General features: G+C 46.0%; 1 protein-coding gene across 1 annotated transcript; it reads right to left on the bottom strand.

The window, feature by feature from the left end:
* Window positions 1-1353: 1353 nt before the first annotated feature.
* On the bottom strand, window positions 1354-21223 carry LOC146188512 (uncharacterized). Its single transcript, XM_084603822.1, has 6 exons — window positions 20932-21223; window positions 17946-18041; window positions 17818-17880; window positions 15322-15558; window positions 11815-11971; window positions 1354-2693 (listed from the first exon to the last, which is right to left on the bottom strand). The coding sequence occupies exons 1-6, from the start codon at window positions 21134-21136 to the stop codon at window positions 2276-2278; spliced, it is 1176 nt and encodes a 391-aa protein (XP_084459948.1). The 5' UTR covers window positions 21137-21223; the 3' UTR covers window positions 1354-2275.
* Window positions 21224-22241: the final 1018 nt, after the last annotated feature.

Here is a 22241-nt window from a genome sequence, read left to right as displayed (position 1 = left end):
GGTGTGTGGAGATGTACTTGAGTGTAGAATTGGTGACTGTCATGCTTGGACGATGTTTATGTTCTGCAGGGAAGAAAGTGCTACTATCTCCTTGGCAAAGAAGAGGTGTGTAAAGATGTACTTGGGTGTAGAAGAGGATGAGTGGTGAAGAGGAAGTGTGTGTTCAGATCCATATTACAGTTGGGAGTGTGCGCGTGTGTTGTGTTTCTTCTCATGTGATTGTGTTTGATGCACATTTCTGGATACTGAGCATACAAGTAGTGGCTAAACTGGTTAAAACTGCATGCCATGACATGCAGACGTGAATGGACCTTTTTCCAGCAATGCACCCCTCTTGCGGCCGGCAAGCAAAGTATGATTGATGGGACGGGTTACCGAGAATTTCTGCAGAAATTCGTTTCTAGTAGTTGGGTGGGCTTATTTTCTAAACAGTAGTTGAGTGCAGGGCTGGTCTCGACTAGCCTGTACAGAGACATGCGAGTCATCTGTGAACATATCTTGACACTACCCACTTCCCCATCCCCTGTTAAACAGTTAAACCACACAAAAACAAAAGGAAGCTGGCGAACCTAGCCATGCCTTCTGTTGAGGCAAGCTGGCAGAGGCGGGGACAATACAATATGTCCATTCCGAAGGCCCAGAAGATGCTAGCACAGCATGCAATTATTGTGCAGCAGTTTGTCGAGTCGATGACGGGACGTTGTTTCCTGAAAAAGAAAGTGCAACAAAGTCCTCCCCCTATTTCCGCGTGGCATTCCAGCGAAAACGGTGGCCACGAGGCTTTGCGCATGCGCAGTAGCACTACTTGAAAAAGGTAAAATGCACGCCGCCGGGGGCTAACTTTTCTGCAAGGCATAGGCAAGCAAAATAAACCTTTGCATGAAGCACAAACAGCGCCCTAGGCGAATAGTGGTGGAAGCAGCGTAGATTCGCCAGTGCCGGCAATAAGACTAGCATTAGGTAATCGAGGGGAGTCAGCGGATATGCCGACGACCCCTCGCTCTCTGTATCCCATCTGCTGATAGGGAGCGCTGGTATGGCTTTTTTCTATTTCAACTCCCACTCGCATATTTCCTTTTACTTGTGGTGCACCTGTACAACCTCCACGAAGTACCGCTTTGACCCATTTCGCCGGACATGCAAGCGGCCGGGCAGCAGTCATATCCGGCCTTTTTAGGCAACGTAAGTGGTCACCATGCGCACATCTGGGTAAATCCGCTAATAGCCAATTATCTGATTACTGCTGCCGCACCTTTCTATTGGTGGCTCCAGAGCCATTCACCGTGTTTTGCGCGTCCGCTTCTTCAGCTCGGGTCCATGTCAGAGAGAAACCGAAGTAGCCGAAGAGAAGCGAGCGCTCTAACCAGAAGTAAACAAACTGCTCAGTGAGATGTTTGTGGGCGGAACAACGTCCCGGCCTGTAATTTTTATTCTTTCACTTTCGTTGCGGCACGCTCAGTCATACAAAAATTGTGAAGGAAAATTCAGGAGCCATTTTCAATCCTCGCTTGCTCTTGTTCTGTTCATACTAGATCAAAAATTCTTAAGCGAGGTGACGAATCATTCAATAACTATTAGCATTTAGACTTTTCTTAACCTCAGTGACGCCCCCTTTCAGTGGGCCTTTAAAATACGAATAACACTGTTGCACTGCAGGTTGTAAGAAGAGACACCGGGAATTAAATTAGAGCTTTGGCAGTGCTTCTGCCTTCTACTCAGTTCTGACCACCACTCGCCGCTTGTAACTAATGATTACGTAACACGTTTCACGACAGAACGGACGCATCGACATGTTTCACATCCACTTATGAAATGCGTCCTTTTCTGCAGTTCTTCCTTTGGTTTGGTTCATGAAGTTACGTCTCAAAGTGACTCAGGCTATGAGAGATGGCTGCGGAACTTTCGACCATCATGGATTCTTTACGTGCTCTGATATCATGCAGAACATGGGAGCCATTCTTTTCGCCTCCACCGAAAAGCGACCGCCACAGCCAGGATTCGATCTTGTATCCTTGAGCACAGTAGTTTAGCACCCTAACCACTGTACCACCACGGTGGGGCGCAGTTCTTTCTTTCATAGGCAGCTGTCCCAAATGCCACAAGCCCCATTTTCAAGTTCTTCCACCGCTACTGGAATTTCAAGTGCACGAAGTGGAAGATGAATGGCGACAGATATGAACGAGGACACAGACCTGCCCATGTCTGTCAATGCCGCATTGTACATTGTGCGATTCGGATTTCAAAATCAATGCACCAACTCGGCCAACAGTCGAATCTACAGTTCTTCCCCTACTTCTTCTTCTTCATCCACATAACCATGATGTACACGCATGTGGCTGATCAGCCGGCCCTTGAAGCTTACACCTTTGCCACAGTATGGACAGTGCAATTTGTACAGGCCAGAGTGCACCTCCGTCTCGTGTCGCCGGGCATGGCGGCGCTCCTGGAACCTCTTCCCACACTGCGGGCAGGCATGAGGCCTGTTGCGCATGTGGAAGAGAAGATGCTTGTCGAGGCTAGCCCTCCAGCCAAAGGACTCGTCACACTGAGGGCACTTGTACGGCCCTCCTCTCAAGTGAACCTGCTGCAGATGAGCCTGAAGGGTTGCCTGCAGTGCAAAGCTCTTCTGGCAGTGCCGACACACAAAGGGCCGCTCTCCTGTGTGCGTCCTCTCGTGCCTCGTAATGACGCTCCTGGGGCAGTAGAAAAAAAGGAGCATTTTTGGCACAACAACAAAAAGGAGAGTGCCAGCTACTCACACTGGAGAATAGCATGGCAGTAGGGCAGTTAACAAGACATAACAGACACAACGGACAGCAAGAAGCATTTAACCGGGAGAGGAAAAAGACACCAGCAAACGGGTAATAGTGATTGAACACTCATTCAAAAACTACCACGCCTTTCATACAATATTCCCTTCAATGTTTCTGCTGTACGAGTACTATGGCCGAATTCCGTCCCGTCAGGTTTTTGCCGTAAGTGCACTGCACTGAGCAATCATTTAAAATTTCGCGCTTTTCTGAGGAGAGGCGCTTGAAGACAGGTGCTGCCATTTTCTAAAATGTACAAGTATTAAAAATGTATGCTGCCATATTGCAGAGGGAGAAAACTGCCCATAACTACTGTGTTGTGCGGTTTGTGGTGGTACGCCTTCAAGTTTTTGGTTTTTCCGTGCACTCACAATGAATGCGCGAAATTTTATCTCGGTCTTTGTTGCGAGACTAGCAGAGGCTTGTCAAGACATTATAGGATCTACAAGAAGTATTGCAAAATTGTTTACACTACCATCTTGCAGCATGCACTTTTGCTGCTCGTGAACTCCAAATTTTAGGTCATGTCTCAAAAGACTGTGCCTGCCCTGATCCCGTTAAACTTCGTGCTGTGACGGCTCTCCCCAGCTATCATCCACTAAGGAACTACAAAGTTTCCTCGGGCATTGCTCTTATTTTAGGTGGTTGATTTGTAACTTCGCATCATTTGTTGCCCCTCCTTACTCAGCTGCTTGGCAGCGATACCGCTTTTTCAGCTTGGTCACCTGCGTGCAACGCGTACAACACCCTACGTTGTCTCCTCACGGCCCCTTATTTTTTACCATTTCGACCCAGCGGCTGCAGCTGAAGTTCACACAGACGCTAGAGGTATTGGTCTCGGTGCAGTGCTTGCCCAGCACAAACCTCGTTTTGATGAATACGTAGTTGCGCATACCAGCCACACACTTACCAAAGCTGATCACAATTACTTTGTAACTGAAAAAGAATGCCTCGCCATTGTGTAGGCTATAGGCAGATTTTGTGCTTTCGTGTACAGCAGTCCTTTCGAGGTCATTATGGACCATCATGTTCATTGTTGGCTTTCTTCGTTAAAGGATCCTTCCAGTCGCCTGGCCCGATGGGCGCTGCGTGTCCAAGAATATGACATTCATGTTGTCAACCAGTCATGCTGCAAGCATCAGGATGCCGATGCCTAGTCTCACTCTCTGCTCGCAGCCGAAATTTCCAGCCTCTGCGAATCGAGACTTCTGCAGTCTCCCGCCATCAGTGGTATGCCTTCTGAACGGTGTAAAGATTCTCGGATTTGGGCTTTCGTGGACTTTCTCTCCAATGCGATTAGAACATCGCGCGCCCTGCATCGTTAAGCTTCACATTTCGAACTACGCGACAACCTGCTCTACTGCCAGAATTACCATTCTGATGGACGAAAATAGCTCGTCACTCCTCGACAACCAAGGGCTTACACCTGTTCATATTTTCAGACAAACTTGCAATGCAGTCAAGCGGGCCTTTTCAATATGTACGCACACCTGTGCCCCCAATACTACTGACGTGGCATGTAACACTTTGTCTTAAAGTATGTCCGCTTAGGCGTCAACTGCCAACGCCGCAAGACACCTGCTCACCATACACCTGAAAAGTTGCAGCTGCTCCCTTGTCCTTTCCCTTGCCCTTTCAACTGCATCAGCACTGATTTAGACAGGCTCTCCTGTACTCTTCATCCGGCAAACGATGGGTTATTGCTGCCACTAATCACTTGACTGGTACGCTGAAATCACCGCACTCTCTGCTGCGACAGCCCAGGATGTGGCGTCCTTACTTCTGCAGCAGTTCCTCCTATGACATGGCACTCCTCCCGAGCTGCTCAGCGACTGCGGCTGCGTCTTTTTGTTTGACATTATCCAAGCTCTGCTCAGAGAGTGCAGCGTCATTCATCAAACTTTCACTGCGTACGACCGAAGCGTGGCCTTGTGGTAGAGCATCTGCCTCGTGTTCGGGAGGTAACAGGTTCGATCCCTGGTGCCGCCGGGTACCCACTGGTTTTTCAATGGGTACAAGCTTTCCCTAGGCCTGGTGCTCGGCTCTTTGGGATGAAATGTTTGGGAAAGGGGTCATAGGTCCCAAATAGTTGCTCCGATGTGGCAGAAATCCGTTCCGCCATCGGACAACAAGTCCGCCTCGCGCAGCAAAAGCCCATTATGTGGCCCTTTTTTTTTTCTAGCAAAGTCAAACAGCCGGAAATCCGGACTTGCCATGGGACTGCAGTGATCTCTGAGAAGTGAACTTCATCAGTGACAGTGAAACTTTGTCTTCCGACACGCTGGCTTAAAGCGTATCACACTTGAAGCAAGGCTTTTCTGAGTTTTCGCGTGAGCAGGAACGACTCGTTTTCAGTTTTGAACCCCGTGAAACACGGTAACTCGAACCACCTTTGCAGGCTGAAGTGTTCGAAACTATTTTGCCCCAGAAGGAGCGCAGCGGGGTTTGCGGAGCCTCTTCCAAGTGCACACCCCTGTGAGAGCCGGGTGCCAGGCCGGGGAACGCTGAATGTTTTAAGCGCACTCTGGGTGCCATGCTAGCTATGAAGCTCGGCTTGAATCATACGAACTGGAAGCAGGTTCTTCCGTACATTACAAGAGCGCACAACACTGCCACACAGTCTATTACACGTTGTTTTCTTTCTACCTTCTCTACAGCCATCACCCCTCCATCCCCATCGATACTATGCTACCTGCCACCATGACACATCTGAACGCACCACTGTTTCACAAGATGCCCAGTACACTGAAGATTGACGCCAGACTTCCCGGTCCCTAACGACAGCTGCCCAATGCCTCCAAAAAGCCCGCAACGAAGAAGATCCGCCTGCCCCGAATTTCCCACCTGGCTCTCTTGTCTGGCTATGGATACCTCCCAGTACACCGGACCTCTCCGAGAAACTCCTTGCCAAATATCAAGGTCCCCATCATGTCTTGAAATAGACATCTCCAGTGAACTACCTCGTCGAGCCCCTAACGCTGTCTGCCGATCTCTGTCGCTGCAGTCGCAAGACTGTAAATGGCTCAAGCCTTACTATGACCCGGTTGTCATGCCGGCCTCTTAAGCAGGAGTGGAAGCAGGCTCAAGCATTTTGAAGCAGCTCAGGCAGCAGCAATAAAGCCAGTTTGGAGCAGCTTTGCAGCAATAAAACAAGTTTTGGAGCACTCGAATTACATTTTGGAGCATGTTTCTAGGCTCAAATGCTTTTAATAATGGCAATTTTTGCTTCCTGACATAAAACGTTCAATCTGATTACATTTTATTCAATATCCAGTGCTTTATTAAGTATGCATGCATATTCAACAAGATAACACAAACCGCCAAAACATGTACAGATCCTTAAAATAACACAACCTGAGTAAAACTTTGGAACAAACTAGCAACAAATGGAATGCTTGCTTTACAATTAACTAAATATCAAGTTTAATTTTAAGCCAGCCAAAAGACAACACAGAAAAGACAAGCAAAAAAGATGAGACTGGCACGATTAACAACTGGCCAGTGGAACCTGTTACTTCGTCACGTTTAACTAAAAGCTTTTCACTATTTTGACTTTATAGATTCTGAGAGGCAGCCCACTTTGATGTGCTCGAGCACCACCACTAGTTTAGAGTTCACAACGATGAGCAGCACATTTCCCCTCCTTACCTTGTGCATGTGTTTTTTGATCATATGCCTGTACTGATAAATTGACTGGTCAGTAGTGCCTTAAGAGAGGGTAGTTGGCACTCAAGGATAGCCTCTTCCCCTTCAGGTTCCTTACTTGACGGCCTTCCGACAGTGCCTTCTGGCAGTGACATGAGCTATGCTGGGCCTTCCTTAATTTAAACATGCTTGCAATAAGCCCTCTATGGCTTTCCAACACTCCTAAGAACACCTTTAGTGATTGGCACCTGAATGGCATCACTCCCATAGCAGTTCAAGTATGCTTTTGCCTAGAATAGGCATGACAGCTGCAATGGATAATAATAATAATAATAATAATTAGATGACAGGAAGGGAAAAGCGCAGTATCTGTCACACTTGTTTCTGTGGACACCTGAACCGCCCCGTAAGAGAAGGGAGGAAGTGGGAGTAAAAGTGGACAGAGAAAGAGGAGCCGTAGTGGAGGGCTACGGAGTAATTTCGACCACCTGGGGATCTTCAACGTGTGCTGACATCGCACAGCACATGGACGCCTCTTCGTTTCGCCTCCATCGAAACGCAGCCGCCGAGGTCGGGATCGAACCCTGCTTGCTTTCACAGCAGAACCATTAGAACAACTCCTGTAGTTCTTTGCAGCCAGAGAAGTTTCCTAACGGCTCGTGGTAGACGAGAGAATGCTATGTAACATGCACAGAGCATTTCTTTGGCAATCAATTCCCGCCAATCACTTCATTTGAAATTTACTCGTGAACAAACATTTATAGGCTCCATGCTCTTCTAGTATATGAAAAATGTTTATGCGAGAGATACCGCTGCCACCGGCACCATGCTGTGCTTCTTGTAGTCATCTAATAAAACTGCACCGAATCGCATTTCTCATAGGCAATACCATTAAAGACCCACCAAGTGGCACACCTGCATTTCCCTAAATTTGATGACAAAACAACGAGGCAGCCCATTTGAAGCATTTTTGGAGCAATATTGCGTTTTGGAGCAGGATGGAGCAGGAAAAGCAGTTTGGAGCAGAACGGAGCAAATGAAGCAGCATTCCCACTTCTGCTTAAGTCGCCAGAATGGCCCCTCTTCTGACCGGGGACCACTGTAACAAAGAAAATGGGCTTACGCTTGAGCCGCATGGTCGGAGCCTGGTGCTCGAGCCTGGCTGGTCTTGCAGTTCTAGGGCTGCTGTTATGCCTGCTTGAGTTCTCAAGCTTTTAGAAATCAGCCCAAACCTTACAAATATATATTATTAACTAATTAACACTGCTGGTCAGTACCCACCCTCTGAAGTTTTTGTTTGAGTTTATTAAAAAGCTCCATTACACCTTTTTTTTTTCTTCGTGCAATAGCCTTGTAAGCTGGGAAAATATAGTTATGGAAATGCTTATTATGTTATGCAAGAGAATTTGCACATCCTTAGACGTAACTAGTGCTGAAACATAGCAGCACCTGCATTGCATAGACAAGCATTGCAGATGCTGTGTGTGCGCAGTTGAACATGGTGTACCTGTCATCTACTTGTGTCTTGTCCACTTTTCAGAGGTCAGCCTTGCCGGCGACCACCGCTCCAGTACACTTGTTGGCAAAGGCCTAACGTGCAACAGTGGAAAAGTTGTGTTGTATTTTATGGCGCATAAGCAACTAAGGCTATCATGCACCAACCGCGAGGTAGGAATCATTGACTTTGTAAGAAATGTTTGGAGTATGTTTAAAATCTCATAACTTGCTGAGAATGTTGGCCTCTTTTAAATATGTAAACACAGAAGATATTTCCACAAGTGAATTTTCTCCTAAGAGTAAACAAGAGTAAAACGGTATGCACTCAGAATGAAACAGCGGAATGTGCTTTCTCCTTAGCTTATCTAGTTTTATGCATGAGGATAATAGGTAAATTATAGTGTGCTTCACCACACAGGTCACATTCTGGTGTCTTTTTTTGCAAGGATAAAGCTGTGTGAGAGGTGTATATGTCCAATACGAATGCGACATAAATTGACTTCGATGAATCGTTCTTGGTGTGATCATGACTTCCATTGTTGTGACAGGTTTAACAAGGTGTAACTTAATAAATATTTACTTCAGCGTTTCATTGAGACTGCCAGTTTTCCTTCAGCTTACAGTGTACTAACGTCATTGCGTCTTTGGATAGAATGTTTAATTTTTTAATCTCTAGAGTCTGGGCTTGTGCAGCACATGCATCTGCTCTTACATTTCCATCTATTCCAACATGGATCGGAACCCAGCAAATTTTTACACTCAGTCCATGTGTTGTGGCCCTTCTTGTGTTGTGTATATGTCTCCAATTAATGGTTTGACTGCATTTCTCGAATGAAGTGAGGCGAGTAGAGAATCTGCAAATGGCACTGTTCTTAATGTTCTCGTTTATTATCCTTTCTATAGCCATACACACTGCATATGACTCAGCGGTAAAAATTCATATAAACTGAGGTAGTCGCACTGTTTTTTCCCAATCGTTCCGTACCACTGCACTTCCTACAATGATGTATATTCCCTGTATTTTTCATTTAGTGCTAGATACTCCTGTAATATATGCTGATGGAGTGTTTGTTTCTTTGTTTCTCAGCTGCCTTTTTGTGTTTTAAAAATGATTATGTATAATAAGACTAACTGGAAACAGCGCAGAAATATTCACCTAAAATGCCTGCTTGTTGTTCTATGGTTGTCTGTATACCAAGGCCCATTAGAAGCGGAACTGTGAAAGGAGAATAGATGCAGTTTAATTTCCGGACTTTTCCCACATTTCTTTTGATGGTGTGGAGCTATTTATAGGAGATAAATCGTTTTGCCATGAAGATTTTTCTGCGTTGCGACGGACGTATCGGGCTTCGGCACTAGCTTTCTTGAAAAGTAATAAATTGTGTTGAGTGGGGTATCGACGAAAAATTCCCCAGGCTTTTTGTTTTCTTTTCTTTTTGCTTCTTTACATTCTTTGTTATACCAGACTTTATTCTTCTTTACTATTCCAGAAGACTGAGGAATTGTTAGGCGGGCGGCAGCATGCAATTTGTAAAAGCTTCATTTAGATTGTCTACACTGAGATCATCTAAGGTTATTTTTTCAAAGTTGCTTTTTCCTGCAACACTGCCTCTGGAATCGGTTTTGTCACCATCCCAAAATGTGGAATGTGTGTCCCATTATTAGATATGGTTCTGAAAGCTGCTCGAAAAGATCCTCCAATTCTTGGACAGTTACATTAAGATGTGTTTCTATATATAAATATATATGCAGCGCAGTGTTACTGTTTTAAAATCTTGAAAGATGACTGCCACAGCTTCTAATCTATTTTTAAGTTCAAGTTCTCGCGCTGCGACTCCATTTCGGACTACTATAGCCATGCCTCCGGAAAGCCTGCGTGCCTGCTCTTGGTCACGGTGGACGACTGCATAGTTGTTGAATAATTCTTGTGTTTAGATCCTAGGTTTGTTTCCTGTCAACTCAATGCTACAGGTGGAAATGTGGCTAGTATTTCTTTTATGTCATTTAGCTTATTTAAAAATAGTCTACAGTTCCAGTGTATAAAGCCATTGTGTATTTTAGATATTAAAAGCTAGGTATTGTTTCCGGGCCCCTTCATTAGGGGCTTCTCTTGTCTCTGTCAATCAGTGAAGTTGTGCCGTCCATCCAAAGTTAATGGCACAGGATTGCCTTAACTAGTGTCCATTGCATCTTCTGATGTGCTGGATGTCCGCATTAAACACGTAGGTCACAACAGAGTAGGAAGGTTTCTGTGAAAAATACCTTCTACCCTGCTTCCTTGAAGGTAAACTTTTCTTTCAATTTATTGGTTATAAATTCTTTTTCTTGTTTCCATGCTCGGCATGACAGTGAATATGCAGGGTGTTTTCCCTGACAATTTGCACAAAGGTATGTTTCAGCTTTGCATTCTTCAGACTCATGTTCATGGGAGGAGCATTTAGCGCATGTCAGCAGGCCCCAACAGCTCTGCGACCCGTGGTCGTACTGTTGTCACTTGAAACAGCGTCATGGGTTTGGTATGTGTTGCCCCAGTTGGAGCTTTATGTAACCTATTTCTATGAATCCTGGAAGAATGCTCGATGCAAAGGTTAGGACAATGTGCTTAGTGGGTATCTCCTTGCATCGTGTCTCACCTTTATTCTGTAGACGTTGGTAACATTTTGGTCTTTCAGGCCATCCAGAAGTTCTTAATCAGTTATATACTTCAAATCATCATCGAAACAGCGCCACGGACGGTGTTCAAATAATGGTGGGGGCTTATTGTGACTGGGATGCCTCCAAAGGCATAAACTTCTGACAGTTTCTCTTGGTGGTTACGCAACACTTCAAGAAGAAGGTCACCATTTGTTAGCTTTTTTACCTTATATCCTTCTCCTGTGGCATTTGTTAAAGTCCTGGTAACCAAGAACAGGGAGACAAGTCGAGCGGTTTTTCAGCATGTTCACTATGAATGATGTGAAATCTTAGAAAGCTTGTCGAACTTTTTTTGTTTTTCTTGAAGAAGTGAGCTGCTACTTCGGTGCACCGGAGATCAGTGCGAACGAGGTGCAAAGCCATAAAAAATTGTACATGTTCGGCTGTGATGTCAGCCACCCACCATGGAGCCATATGAGGGGATGGGGCAGGAACTTGTCATTCCTGCCCAATCCAGCTGTACACCCCGACAAAATATGGCGTAACACAGGGTGTTTAGCCACACAAGGTTAACCTTCACCGCCATGAAAAAAAAAAATGTGCCGTGGTGGTGCAGTGATAAGATGTCCGACTACTGTGCTGGAGTTCCCGGTTTCGATCCCGACCGCAGCGGCTGCGTTTCCGTGTGCTGTGCGATGTCAGCGCACGTTAAAAATCCTCAGGTGGTCGAGATTACTCCACAGCCCTCCACTATGGCTCCCCTTCCTCTCTTTCCACTTTCACTCCCACCTTCCTCCCTTTCCTCATGGCACGGTTCAGGTGTCCACAGAAACAAGTGTGACAGATACTGACCTTTCTCTTTCTGTGAACAAATTATATATATAAGAAGGGGAAAGATGACAGGAAAGTTGTAAGAAAGAAGACGGGAAAGTGAAAGATGGAGGGGAAAATAGGAAAAGGCGAGTGCCAATTTCCCGGGTGGGTCAGCCCGGAGGTGCAGTCTATGGGAAGCCCAGGGCCAAAGTGGAGTGTTGCCTCTGCCAAGGGGCCTTAAAGGTCCAAACACACAGTGTCGGCTCAAACATGAGGATCCCCTTTTCCCCAGACACGGCGATACCACGCAAAGCTAAGCGTGGGTGCTCGGGGTGCATGGCGTCGCACAGTACACACAAACATCTGCTTTAACAGGTGCCCCCTGCGGGGACAGTGGGAAAGTGGTCCAGCTTACTTAAAGTTTGTGTAGGGGCAGTAGGCGCAGGTGTACATCGTCACGCTGGAGGGGCCCCCCTTCCGGCTGAAAGCTGGGCGGTGCTGCTTGCTGCACTCGTGAGCATCCAAGATGTCTTGTGTGTAGAACACTCTCTCGCATCTCTCACAGGAGAAACCTGTATGGCACCACACCATTTTCATTAAACGAACAAGCATACAGAGCCTCGACAACATGATTATTGCTCAGCAGCAGACCCTCAAGGAAACGCCAAGGACAATTCCACCAAATTTTGTTTTTCTATAGCAAGTTACAAGTTCAGAATGCAGCGGCCAATCATCATCATCACCCGGACTATACCCACATCAGGGCTAGGGCCTCTCCTAATTTCCCCAATTAACACGGTCCTGTACTAGCTGCACCCCCTTGATGCTGAGAACTTCTTAACCTCACCCATCCACCCACCTTTCCGCCACCCCCATTTATTACCCTTTTCAACCATCGATTATCCTCTCTTCACCCTACTTGCCCATGCCCTAGCTCATTTCTTCGTGATTTCCACTAGAATGTCATTAACTTGAGTTATTCCTCTGACCCACTCTACACGCTTCTTATCTCTTAATGTTACCCCTACCATTTTTTGTTCCATAACCCTCCGTGTTGTCCTCAACTTAAAGGTCCCCAGAAAGGGGTCACAAAGAAGGGTAAACAACGCCATAACACTGATAGTTATTGAACCACCCATCATTCTCCCGCAAAAATTTTCGATCTAGCTTCTGCAATACCAGAGATATCGGCGATTAAAAATGACCCTTCCAATCTTCCCTCTCAACTCGTACGCTGAAGGGAGCCATAAAAAAACAAAGAATACAAGCAAGTTCAAAGCTCCGCCCAGACATACGTCACTTCAACGAACTTCCGGTTGCCGTGCGCTCGCTCGCTGGCGTACTCGCGCCAACCCGTCCTCGCTCGCACACGCCTGAGGAGTTCGACAGTTCGCGCAGCGACGGTTAGTGTAACCGCGAACCCGTGGTTATCCTATGTTACACGGCGGACCAAACCATGGTTGCACCACTAACCGCGGTTACCGCAAACCGAGCTTGACGACCTCGGTTTGCGGCGTTAACCGAGGTTATGACGGCGTCTGTTGACGGAAGCTACTCGTCGGCGCCCGAGTGCGCGAAACGTACGAGCGGGTCTGCTTCACAGTTATTCATTTGCCCACTGTATCACGTTTACTGATCGATGTATAGATTATGGTGCCGCCCGACGTCTTCGATTACGGCCGACAGCGCAGCGACTGCGTACTGAAGCCTTGTCTTGCCAACAGTATCGTTTGAACGGCTTGTTGCTGAGCAGAACGTCAAAAAATATGCGGCCTTAGCTATGAAAGTACACGAGTTTGCAACGCTTGCAGCACGGGATGCCGCGAGCAGGCTGAAGTACGTTACACAATTACCGCGGGGGTGGAACGTGCGAGTGCGGCGAACGCTGGCGCCGTGCGTGACCGTCCCTAGTCGTCGCTAGGCCTATTGTTTCGCTTCGAAGTCGCGGCGGTCGACGCTTTGGAACATGATCAACGCTGTCGTAAATCGTCTACTTATGAAACTGCCTTATAGTGATTCCTATCCTGCCATAGTAAAATAATTATAGGATTAACTCTGCCGACGCATTAATCGCAGAGCTAGTACGAGCAGATCGGATCAGCCGAAATGCTCCAGCGGCAGCTGGCTTGAGCAGAAACTAGCTTGTATCACGGCTATCGCTCTTACCAGCAATTTGCTGCTGGTCAGCGATCCTCACGAGGGCTTCATACTTGATATTCGGCTCAGTATTCCAGACGCCAACAAATTTTAGCACGCTCTATTTCGGACATCGGTGCTAACGATCCGCCGTGTCGTTCGCGAACGATTTGCGGGAGGAGGGGCCACAGCGGCGGTGTTTACGGCGGTCGAGGAGGTGCTGCCATCGTGCGGTGCTTGACCGTGCTGTTGACGCCTCGTCGCACGACACTCCGGTACTGCTGAAAACACGTTATATAAATAAGATATTTGTAAATGCAGCTTCGTTCTGCCGATCCCTGCGTCGCTTCGGTTGTTGCACTTAATGGGCAATGGCCACCTAACCGATAAGGGCGGCGAGCTGTGTAACGGCCCGCACAGAGTTCGAGCAGCGCACGAGCAGACGACTTTCGCAGCTACCGGAAGTGTGTCCGTGACGTCATGGTTGCAGTGACCGCAGCGAATGGCAGCTTCTAGCAAGCCTTGCCAGTCAACCGACCCGTGACGTCACGGGACTAGGAAATAGTTCCATGCGACACCGCCAAGCGACAATATCTCTGCCCGCGAATTTCAAAAAACGCTGTTTTTAAAAATTAATAATAAATCGCTGGCTTTGTTCCAAGGAGTTATACTTTGCGTTAATGCTCAAAAGGATGTGTTCTACACACTGAACACGTTTATCAGTGGTTTCTTGGGGGCCGTTTCCGTGGACCTTTAAGTAGAACCCTTTTCGTTAGCTTCCACGTTTCTGCCCCATAGGTGAGTACAGGTAAATACTATCACACAAAGAAGGCTTTCCAGCTAATGGCACCAGTTCTCTATGTTGGTCCCCTTCCATAAGGAGAGACACCAGGCATTGTCTACGTCTCCCCAGGCTGAGCAGATTTTTTTTCTTTCTTCAGAAGATTTAACACTATTGCCAACAAAACATCCTTTGAGACTTACTGGCACAGAAGAAAAATTCTTTCGTGCCTCAGTTGCTCAGAGGTTCCCCTCTGCCAATGCCTTTGGATGGACGGCTTCCTTTGAGGAATTTCATCACTGTGTTCTTGACTTGTAGCTGGTTACATTCACAGTGGAAGAAGAGGAGAAATGTCAGGACAGCACACCCTGGCCATGGAGTGGGCACGCTGAGTTGGATGTGCATGCTTTTGTCAGTTGCTCAACCTAGGACATGGTATTAATGGGGGCTTAAGACTTCATTGCTCACAGCTGTCATGAGCACGTTCTTTAGCTCTTTTTGCACAATTTTCTCTGTGGAACGTTGCACCTCATATGGACTCTGCTGATAAACATCAACAATGAAACTCTATTTCAAACACAAATGAGGACAACGCCCCTCTTATTTTCTTTTTTTTTCTCCGAAAAAGAAATCGATTTTATTATTTTCCCGGCTGCATGGGTGTTTTTATGGCAGCAAACGATACAGCTATTGCCAAGAAAGTGGGGTTTGAAAATTTTCCTGTCCTTCAGTTCAAACTCATGTCGTCAAAACTGAAATGGACTCTGTGATGACTGTGTGCAAGTAAAAAGCTATGAAGTGCAGTCTCACGGATCAGTGCCTAAAAAACACTCTCAGCGCGTAGTCGGCTAGTGAAAAACTCTCACAGTGCAGCCTGCTTAAAAGCTGAACCTTTATTGGCAGTGGTCTCCAAGTCAATCGAATGCAGTAGTTTATCAATACAGGCCAACTTCAACCTGCCTGCAGTCTCCCTCCAAAAAAAAGAGTGAAAGCACAGCTGCTTACCCTGAAGCCTTGGCATGGCCGAAGAACTTGGATGGTCGTCGAAATTTGATGGGCATGTCTGTGTTCCCCTATTCAGTGTTATCGTGAGAGTCTGGGTTGACGAAGTCACTCCACAAACACTATGCGAGGGACCGACTGCCATGTCTACAGTAGGAGCCAGATCTGTCTGCAGCATTTTAGTCAAAGAGGAGGCGGTGGAGCAGTGCTCCTGTGTTTGTAGACATGCTCCCACATGACCTGGACCAAGAAAAGAAAACAAAGGGTCCCCACTGTAAGCACAAGTATGTATGGGGGAGCTACCCCACCGTGAGTGTATTCTCTGCGCAAACGCAGGGGGAGCTACTCAATTTCATAGTATAGTCTCTTCCGTAAAGGGACACCAAGGAAACTCCACCCAATACTTTGGTTTATTGTAAAAGCTGATTCTTTGCTTTTTTTTTCCCACTAATTTTGATATTTGTAAGCCAGGAGAAGATGCATCCCTTGTGGTGCATAACGAATGGAATGTACACATATCATCGACATGAGCACGTGCTAATCACTGCAAGAGATCGCTACAAAGTTTGGGTATCAGATTTCAGGTGAGGATGAATTACTTGTCCGCGAATCTCAAGAACTGTGATTAACAAAAGGGTAGTGTAGTGGGGTTTTTTTAAGGTCTTTTTACACATCGTTTAGGAAGTGGCAATGCGTAATGTGCACACGTGTTTTACCTCATGTATATGCATCGCCAGAGCCAGAATCGATGACGCAAAACATCAGCAAAGAAGCTCGGCATATGCAGTTCAGCCGCATAAGTTGTCACCGATTTCCGCAGCTACACGCAAAAATCATGTACAGGAGCATGCGAGCAGCTACGCTATAAATGCACTGAAGCCGCCCATTCCAAAATGTCGCCTGCCATGGCTTTAATGCAAAATAAACAAGGTCTAGCGACGACCAGAAAGCAGCGCACGGCCGGAGTGCCGTCGGCTGCAGCGCTCGCGGGTGGCATCTCTGCGGTAACCTGGACGGCATCCGGTGCTGCACTTAGCTAGTGCAAATTTGTGTACATTTGCAATGCAGCCGAAAGCAGACCTTTCTTGATGCAGGTTCTATTTATATATCAACACGCCGCACAAATGATTGATGCTGCAAAGACGAGACAGAACTACGGTACGCTATTGCTGCGTTGTCGGTCAGTACATAAAGGTTGATGCCACCTATTTTATGTGCTGCTCCTGAAATATGACCAGAAGCAGAAGTGTACAATCATTAAGATGTTGAATCGGACCAGCTCGTGCGTTTTTCACACTCGAAAGCCAACGTGCCCGGTCAGACGCCACCACCTTCTCGGTTAACGTAGCGAACCGAAGCGCCAAGCTCAGGGCTTCACGCATGCAGTGCATGTAGCACTCGAGCAGACGACTTTCACAGCTACCGGAAGTGTGTCCATGATGTAGTGGCCATCGCGGCTGCAGCCAATGGCAGCCTGTTGCTCTCTGTAGTTGTGACATTAGTACTCATGGCAGAATAGTTCCAAACCTCACCGCCACGCAAGAACCGAGCAGCCAGTGAATTTCAAAAAACGCTGTCTTTTTAATAATTTATAATAAATCGCTGCCTTTGTTCTACGGAGTTGTACTTTAGGAAAATACTTGGAAGCATTCAATCTACACATTCAAAACGTTTATCAGTGGCCTTTCTAGCCATTTCATAGTCTCTTTAAAGCCATAGTCCAAGGGTCCTTTTTATTACAAAGCCCTTTCAATCACACAACTGCATGCAGAGAAAGCAACTAATATATCAATGACATAGCAGCTTGTCATGCAAGTTTATGATCTGAATGCCGATGTCAGTCTACTTGTTCAATCCTTATAATTATATTAAAAACATGCCTTCAATCAACGCCTCCTCGCTGATAGTATTGGAAGGGCCTTCACCAAGCAGATATGTTCCCTGCAGTGACCAGAATTTGGTTATCGACTATTCGACCATTCAACTTATTGAAGTTTCTCTTGTTCCGATATCCCCTTTAAAAGTTATTTTCAGTGACACACTTCAAAACAAAAGCCAGTCACCGAGTTAGCAGTTTCGCACCTTGCACAAAACTGATGCGCTACCTGTGGTAAGGCATGAGACTTGAGCAAATTCATGCATCAACACAGGATGGAAAAGAATTTGGTGACACAACAGGCTGCTTTAGTGTTCTTCCTTGCCCTGTAAGTTGTAGTCTTCCTCTTCCTAATTAGGTCTTCAAATATGAATGACATGTGTCCTTAGTCTGCTAGATCAATTATTGCAGCTGATATTGCAGTATACATTGATCTGCTGTCACCTTGGAAGCTTCAACAAGGTGGTCATCATTCACACCAGAACTACCTGCACAGTGCCCAGCAGTGAGTACATTTCACATAACAATGGCCACATTCTTAGTAAATCAAGATTATCCGAAGCGAATGTCTCGAAGGAAAGAGTACTGTAGTAGTAATGTCTTGACAATGTGATCTTGCTTACCTGCACCCCTGTACGTCATATGTTCCTGCAGTTCCAACCGGTTTTGGTGAACCATTCTGCTTGCTGCAAAAATCAATTAGCATTAGGAGAGCCAGCACAGTCAGCAGCCTTTAGAATCGAACATATACCTGGTGGCTTGCGGGGTAGCTTTCGGGCGTCGAACCGCCATTGTGGCAAATTCTGGGAAGGTACAGCATTCTTCTTCAATATTCTTCGCCGGTACGCTTCAAAAAAAGAAGAAAGCATCACGAAATGATTTGGGTTGAACTAAAAAGCAATTCGCAACACAAGCATATCAAATATGTTTTAACATGCCGAAGCGACACACGGGCTATGAGATTCATGCAGGATTTCAGGCAAGAGATGCTGTTCCTCTGGGAGTTTGCAAGTGAGGCAGTTGATTTACAGATACGATCTCCTCATACTCCCCTTCCATGAATAACACTTCATGCCAGCTCCAGTTAATAAAAATCGCATAACCCAGTTTAGGCCACCTGAGGCTCTATAAGTGCCCTAACATCGTAGAGCACATGGGCGTTTCTGTATTTTCGCCTCAATCAAAATACCGCAGCCGCACCCGGGATCGAACCAGTACCTCCTGGAGAACAGTGCCTGCAGCGCCGTGCTTGTCTCTACAGCACTGAATTGCCGGTCTTTCGCTAAAAGACCGCATCATGGTGCTAGCGTTATGCCCTATACTAACACATGTGTTATGTGCACACACAACATTGGAGCTTTTTTGCGGGTGCGCTTTTACGCGCATACCCCTTTTTTTATTTTCTGTTGGTTTAAAGCATCTTCAAGGTGATTAAAGTTATGCTTCGTAGCTCACCGGCTGATCGCATCGGCCTGGAAGGAAGTCGGTGCGCAGTTCATTGCGCCTTGAGTACAAAATGAACACCAAGTGCATGACAGCTATAGAACACGCGCAATTTAATCAACAAGCGAGCAGATGATGAATGAAAAATGAACATAGTATGCAGATATCTCCTGTGGCTTTAGTTCAACGAGCTACATTAACCAAACGACACTGGTCGAAGCTTCTCATAATCAAATAATTTCCATGGGGAAAATTTGTCCATTCACTCTGACATTGTGACAATTTATTATTTTCTTTGAGCAGGAGTCCCAATTATCATGTTATGCATGTAAACGGCTGAAAACATGAATGCTTTTCTTTATCTGTATGTAGAGATATGTCAATCATGCTTGAACGCCTAAGGGGCGGCCGCATAAGCATATTATTACTTCCGGGCTTGGCATGCTGCTGCGATTTGTCCTTCGACGGGTGGCACAATAAAATGCAGTCATATATAATTGTTCTCGATCAGAGGTGGTTGTTCCCATCTCGGTGGATGGATGTAATAGCGAGGTGATGTCCATACGTATCAGCATTGTTCACATCAAGTTAGTCCCAAATGTGTCGAAGGAAACGGCATATAATGATGCTCAAGAGCATGTAGCACGTATACATACAGCGCTTTCATCATGCATATATATTTTCAGTCTGAAGGCCAATGACGCCCGCCATGAGAGCACGTTCTTGTTTGAAAAACATCTCAGAATATCATCATCTTCACCGATCAGTCTAAAAGTTTGCGTGCAGAAATTAACAAAGGCACCTCCCATATCTCGCTGGTTAATTATACGTCCAATGAGATGTGTTTTCAAGTCGTATCTTAACCCGTCGTTGCCCATTCGGATACTTGTTAGAATTTGCGCTGTCACAGATATAGAAGATGCATTCACCTACTTTAAACACCATCTCAACGAAAAGAATATGTAACCTGCATGTGTACACAAGGCAATTGGCAATTTATGCAATGAACAACAAGGAGAACTCTGCACTAAAGGGATAAGCAGTCAGTCAACTGAATTTCGTCAGCACTGCATTCTATAGCACGCTTGAAACTTCAAAACATTGTGCGAAAGTGGCTTTCTCTCGTATATCCTTGCCACTGCTTTCTGGTCGGTGAAATCCACCACATGATTCATGAACAGTGGCTTCATGAACTTGCGGCAAATCAGTTCTAAAAGCGCCCGTCTTTGACCTTGATCACACTGTTCACACACTAGAACAGGAAGAGTGGCAAGGAAGTCACGCAAGTTTCCAGCAGCTTCTGGAGCAATCTCCTGTCTGTCTGAACAGTATCACAAATGCCTTTAAGGTGTGGAGTACCCGAACGAGCTCTGGCGTTGGGTAACACAACCCGCCACGGTCTTGGTGAAGCATAAGTGTACCCAATGGAGCATTCCCTTTCGCCTTTCGCACCAACAAAATGTAAGTTGTACCCCCAAACCTCTCGCAAATAACTCGGGAAATGTATCCTTTAACTAAAGATATTGCTGCCTGTCGTCTGCTAACAAATCGCAGTGGGAGCTATCGTCGGCAGGACTTAACATCAGTTTTAGTGTTATTATTGGTTAATAATATTGCTTAATACATTTGTTTTTATTACCATTGCAGTAGGTCCAGCAGTTTTACACGCACGTCTGCTAGCAGACGATAGAAAACGCGCGGAAGTTGCCTGCAAGCGGCTGCTCCGCTGGCGCGAAGAGCGTTAGCTAAGAATACCTTCTGGTGGTGGCCGCGAGGTAGCGTCACGATTACGCCCTATAAAAGGGAACAGGAGATGGTGGAGAGTGTTCGGCAGGAGGCAAAACGGCAAAACCCTCAACGCTGCAGGCAGGGATAACTCAAGGAGGCACTGATCGATTCCGTCACGTAGTACGAAGGCCAAATCCACTGCGGAAATAAACATTATCATAACTTTAAGGCGCTCCCTAAACTCTTCATTGTGCAAAACGGGTTGTAAAAACAATACAAAGTATAAGACAGCGCTGACGAAGTTACGGCTGCTACAGAATATCAAATAGCAGCAGCGTCGCTTTTTGGAGAACGCGCACGACCGCTTAGCACAGCTCAGGCGCGTGGAAGCGTAAAGACCATAATATAAGGCGCGGAAGTCAATGTACGATAGTGTAAACAGCATCATGTGTCACGTAGACAGGCCCGCGTCGCGATTAGATCGACACTAGGCGCGTAGTACACCTCCACGGTAACAGATCACTCCCGCACAAATAAAAGCCATGGACAATCATCACAACACTCACCTTCGTTGTTCGGTTTCAAAAGCTTGAAGTCATCTACAGTGAAATGTTTGCTGCATACCATTGTGTACCTGGAAGCATCCTTTCCATTTTTAAGGTTTACCATCCATTGTTTTCGAAGCTGCTGATCCTCTGGATAATAATGAAAGCTTATGCCTGGCTCCGTACAGTATGTAAAACACTGCGGTACCGAACAATACCGCACCATGGCGACCAGCTGCAATGAGATCGGGCACCGTGAGTTCGGATCAGGCGACACAAATCTCACAACATCCTGCACTGGGGCGGTCCCTCGCAACTGTTACGTCACGCGCCTTAAACGTCACCGGTTGCGCTTGGTCGGTTGGCGGCTGTGTCGTCTGCACAGCGCGCTGCCAAGCAGGCGTTGTTTTTATTTTTTATTTTTTTCATTTGTTTTGACAAAGTTCATGGATGCCTTAAGGACCTTCGTTACATTTAGACAGCGTCAAGGCAAATATAGAAATAATTATACGTAGTTATGGCTCAGGACCAGCGTTGTTATATTTTTTTCCTTAGCATGCATTTACGACATACGCGGAGTGCGATGTGTTTAAAATTATGCAGCATAGCCGTTTTACTGACCGGAGCATTAGCAGAGGGTACATCCCAAGTGCAACTTTAAAGATTCCTGCTCCTTTACAGCTTTTAGTTTGATCCATCTATCTATTTTGCAATAATTTAGCCCACTGCGATTGTGATACAAATACGCAATTGAGTAATGTGCGCATGGCGTCTTTGGGTGTGAGTGTTAGGAACTGCGTTTTGAAGTATGGAAAAAGATTAAGTCAGAGAAACAATATTTTTTTATATATTTTAAATTCGTTATTTTAATTTATACGTTATGGAGACAAAAAACGCAACTATTCAAAAACGTGGTTGCAAATAAATGCATAATCAAAGAGCAAAAATATCTTAGCTATACACACAAGACAGCAAAAAAATATATGTATAAAAGATCACCAAATTGGGCTTAATCCATACGACAAATGTTTACAAGAAGCCCTGAACTGAACTCATTTGTTCACTGACAATGTCAACGTCGTACCTTGACGCTGTATTTACAACGAGAAACAATAGGAGGCTTGTGCGCCGCAGTTAGAAAGGGGCTCGACAATGTAGCTTGTGATAGTTTTCGTTGTGCAGTGTCACATAAGAAAAGGTTCACCACCTGCAGAAAAAATGTGGTTTATCACATTCCGCTCAATTGTAGCCGGTGCTACTATGGGCAGACAGGCAGATGTCTAAATGTGCGGCTGACGGAGCACTCTAATTCTCTGGGAGGGAAGGCGAGT

Source organism: Amblyomma maculatum, chromosome 5, assembly GCF_055883805.1.
Source record: "Amblyomma maculatum isolate TAMU_Amacu chromosome 5, ASM5588380v1, whole genome shotgun sequence".
Classification (NCBI taxonomy): domain Eukaryota; kingdom Metazoa; phylum Arthropoda; class Arachnida; order Ixodida; family Ixodidae; genus Amblyomma; species Amblyomma maculatum.
Note: the sequence above shows the minus strand (reverse complement) of the source record. Positions and strands in the feature narration are given on the sequence as shown.

Coding starts and splice junctions, on each gene's coding strand:
- LOC146188512 (XM_084603822.1), bottom strand. CDS start 21,136: ATGGTGCGGTATTGTTCGGTACCGCAGTGTTTTACATACTGTACGGAG. Junction 18,042..20,931: donor TTTGAAACCGAACAACGAAG/GTGAGTGTTGTG, acceptor CTTTTTTTGAAG/CGTACCGGCGAAGAATATTG. Junction 2,694..11,814: donor TGCCCCTACACAAACTTTAA/GTAAGCTGGACC, acceptor CTACTGCCCCAG/GAGCGTCATTACGAGGCACG.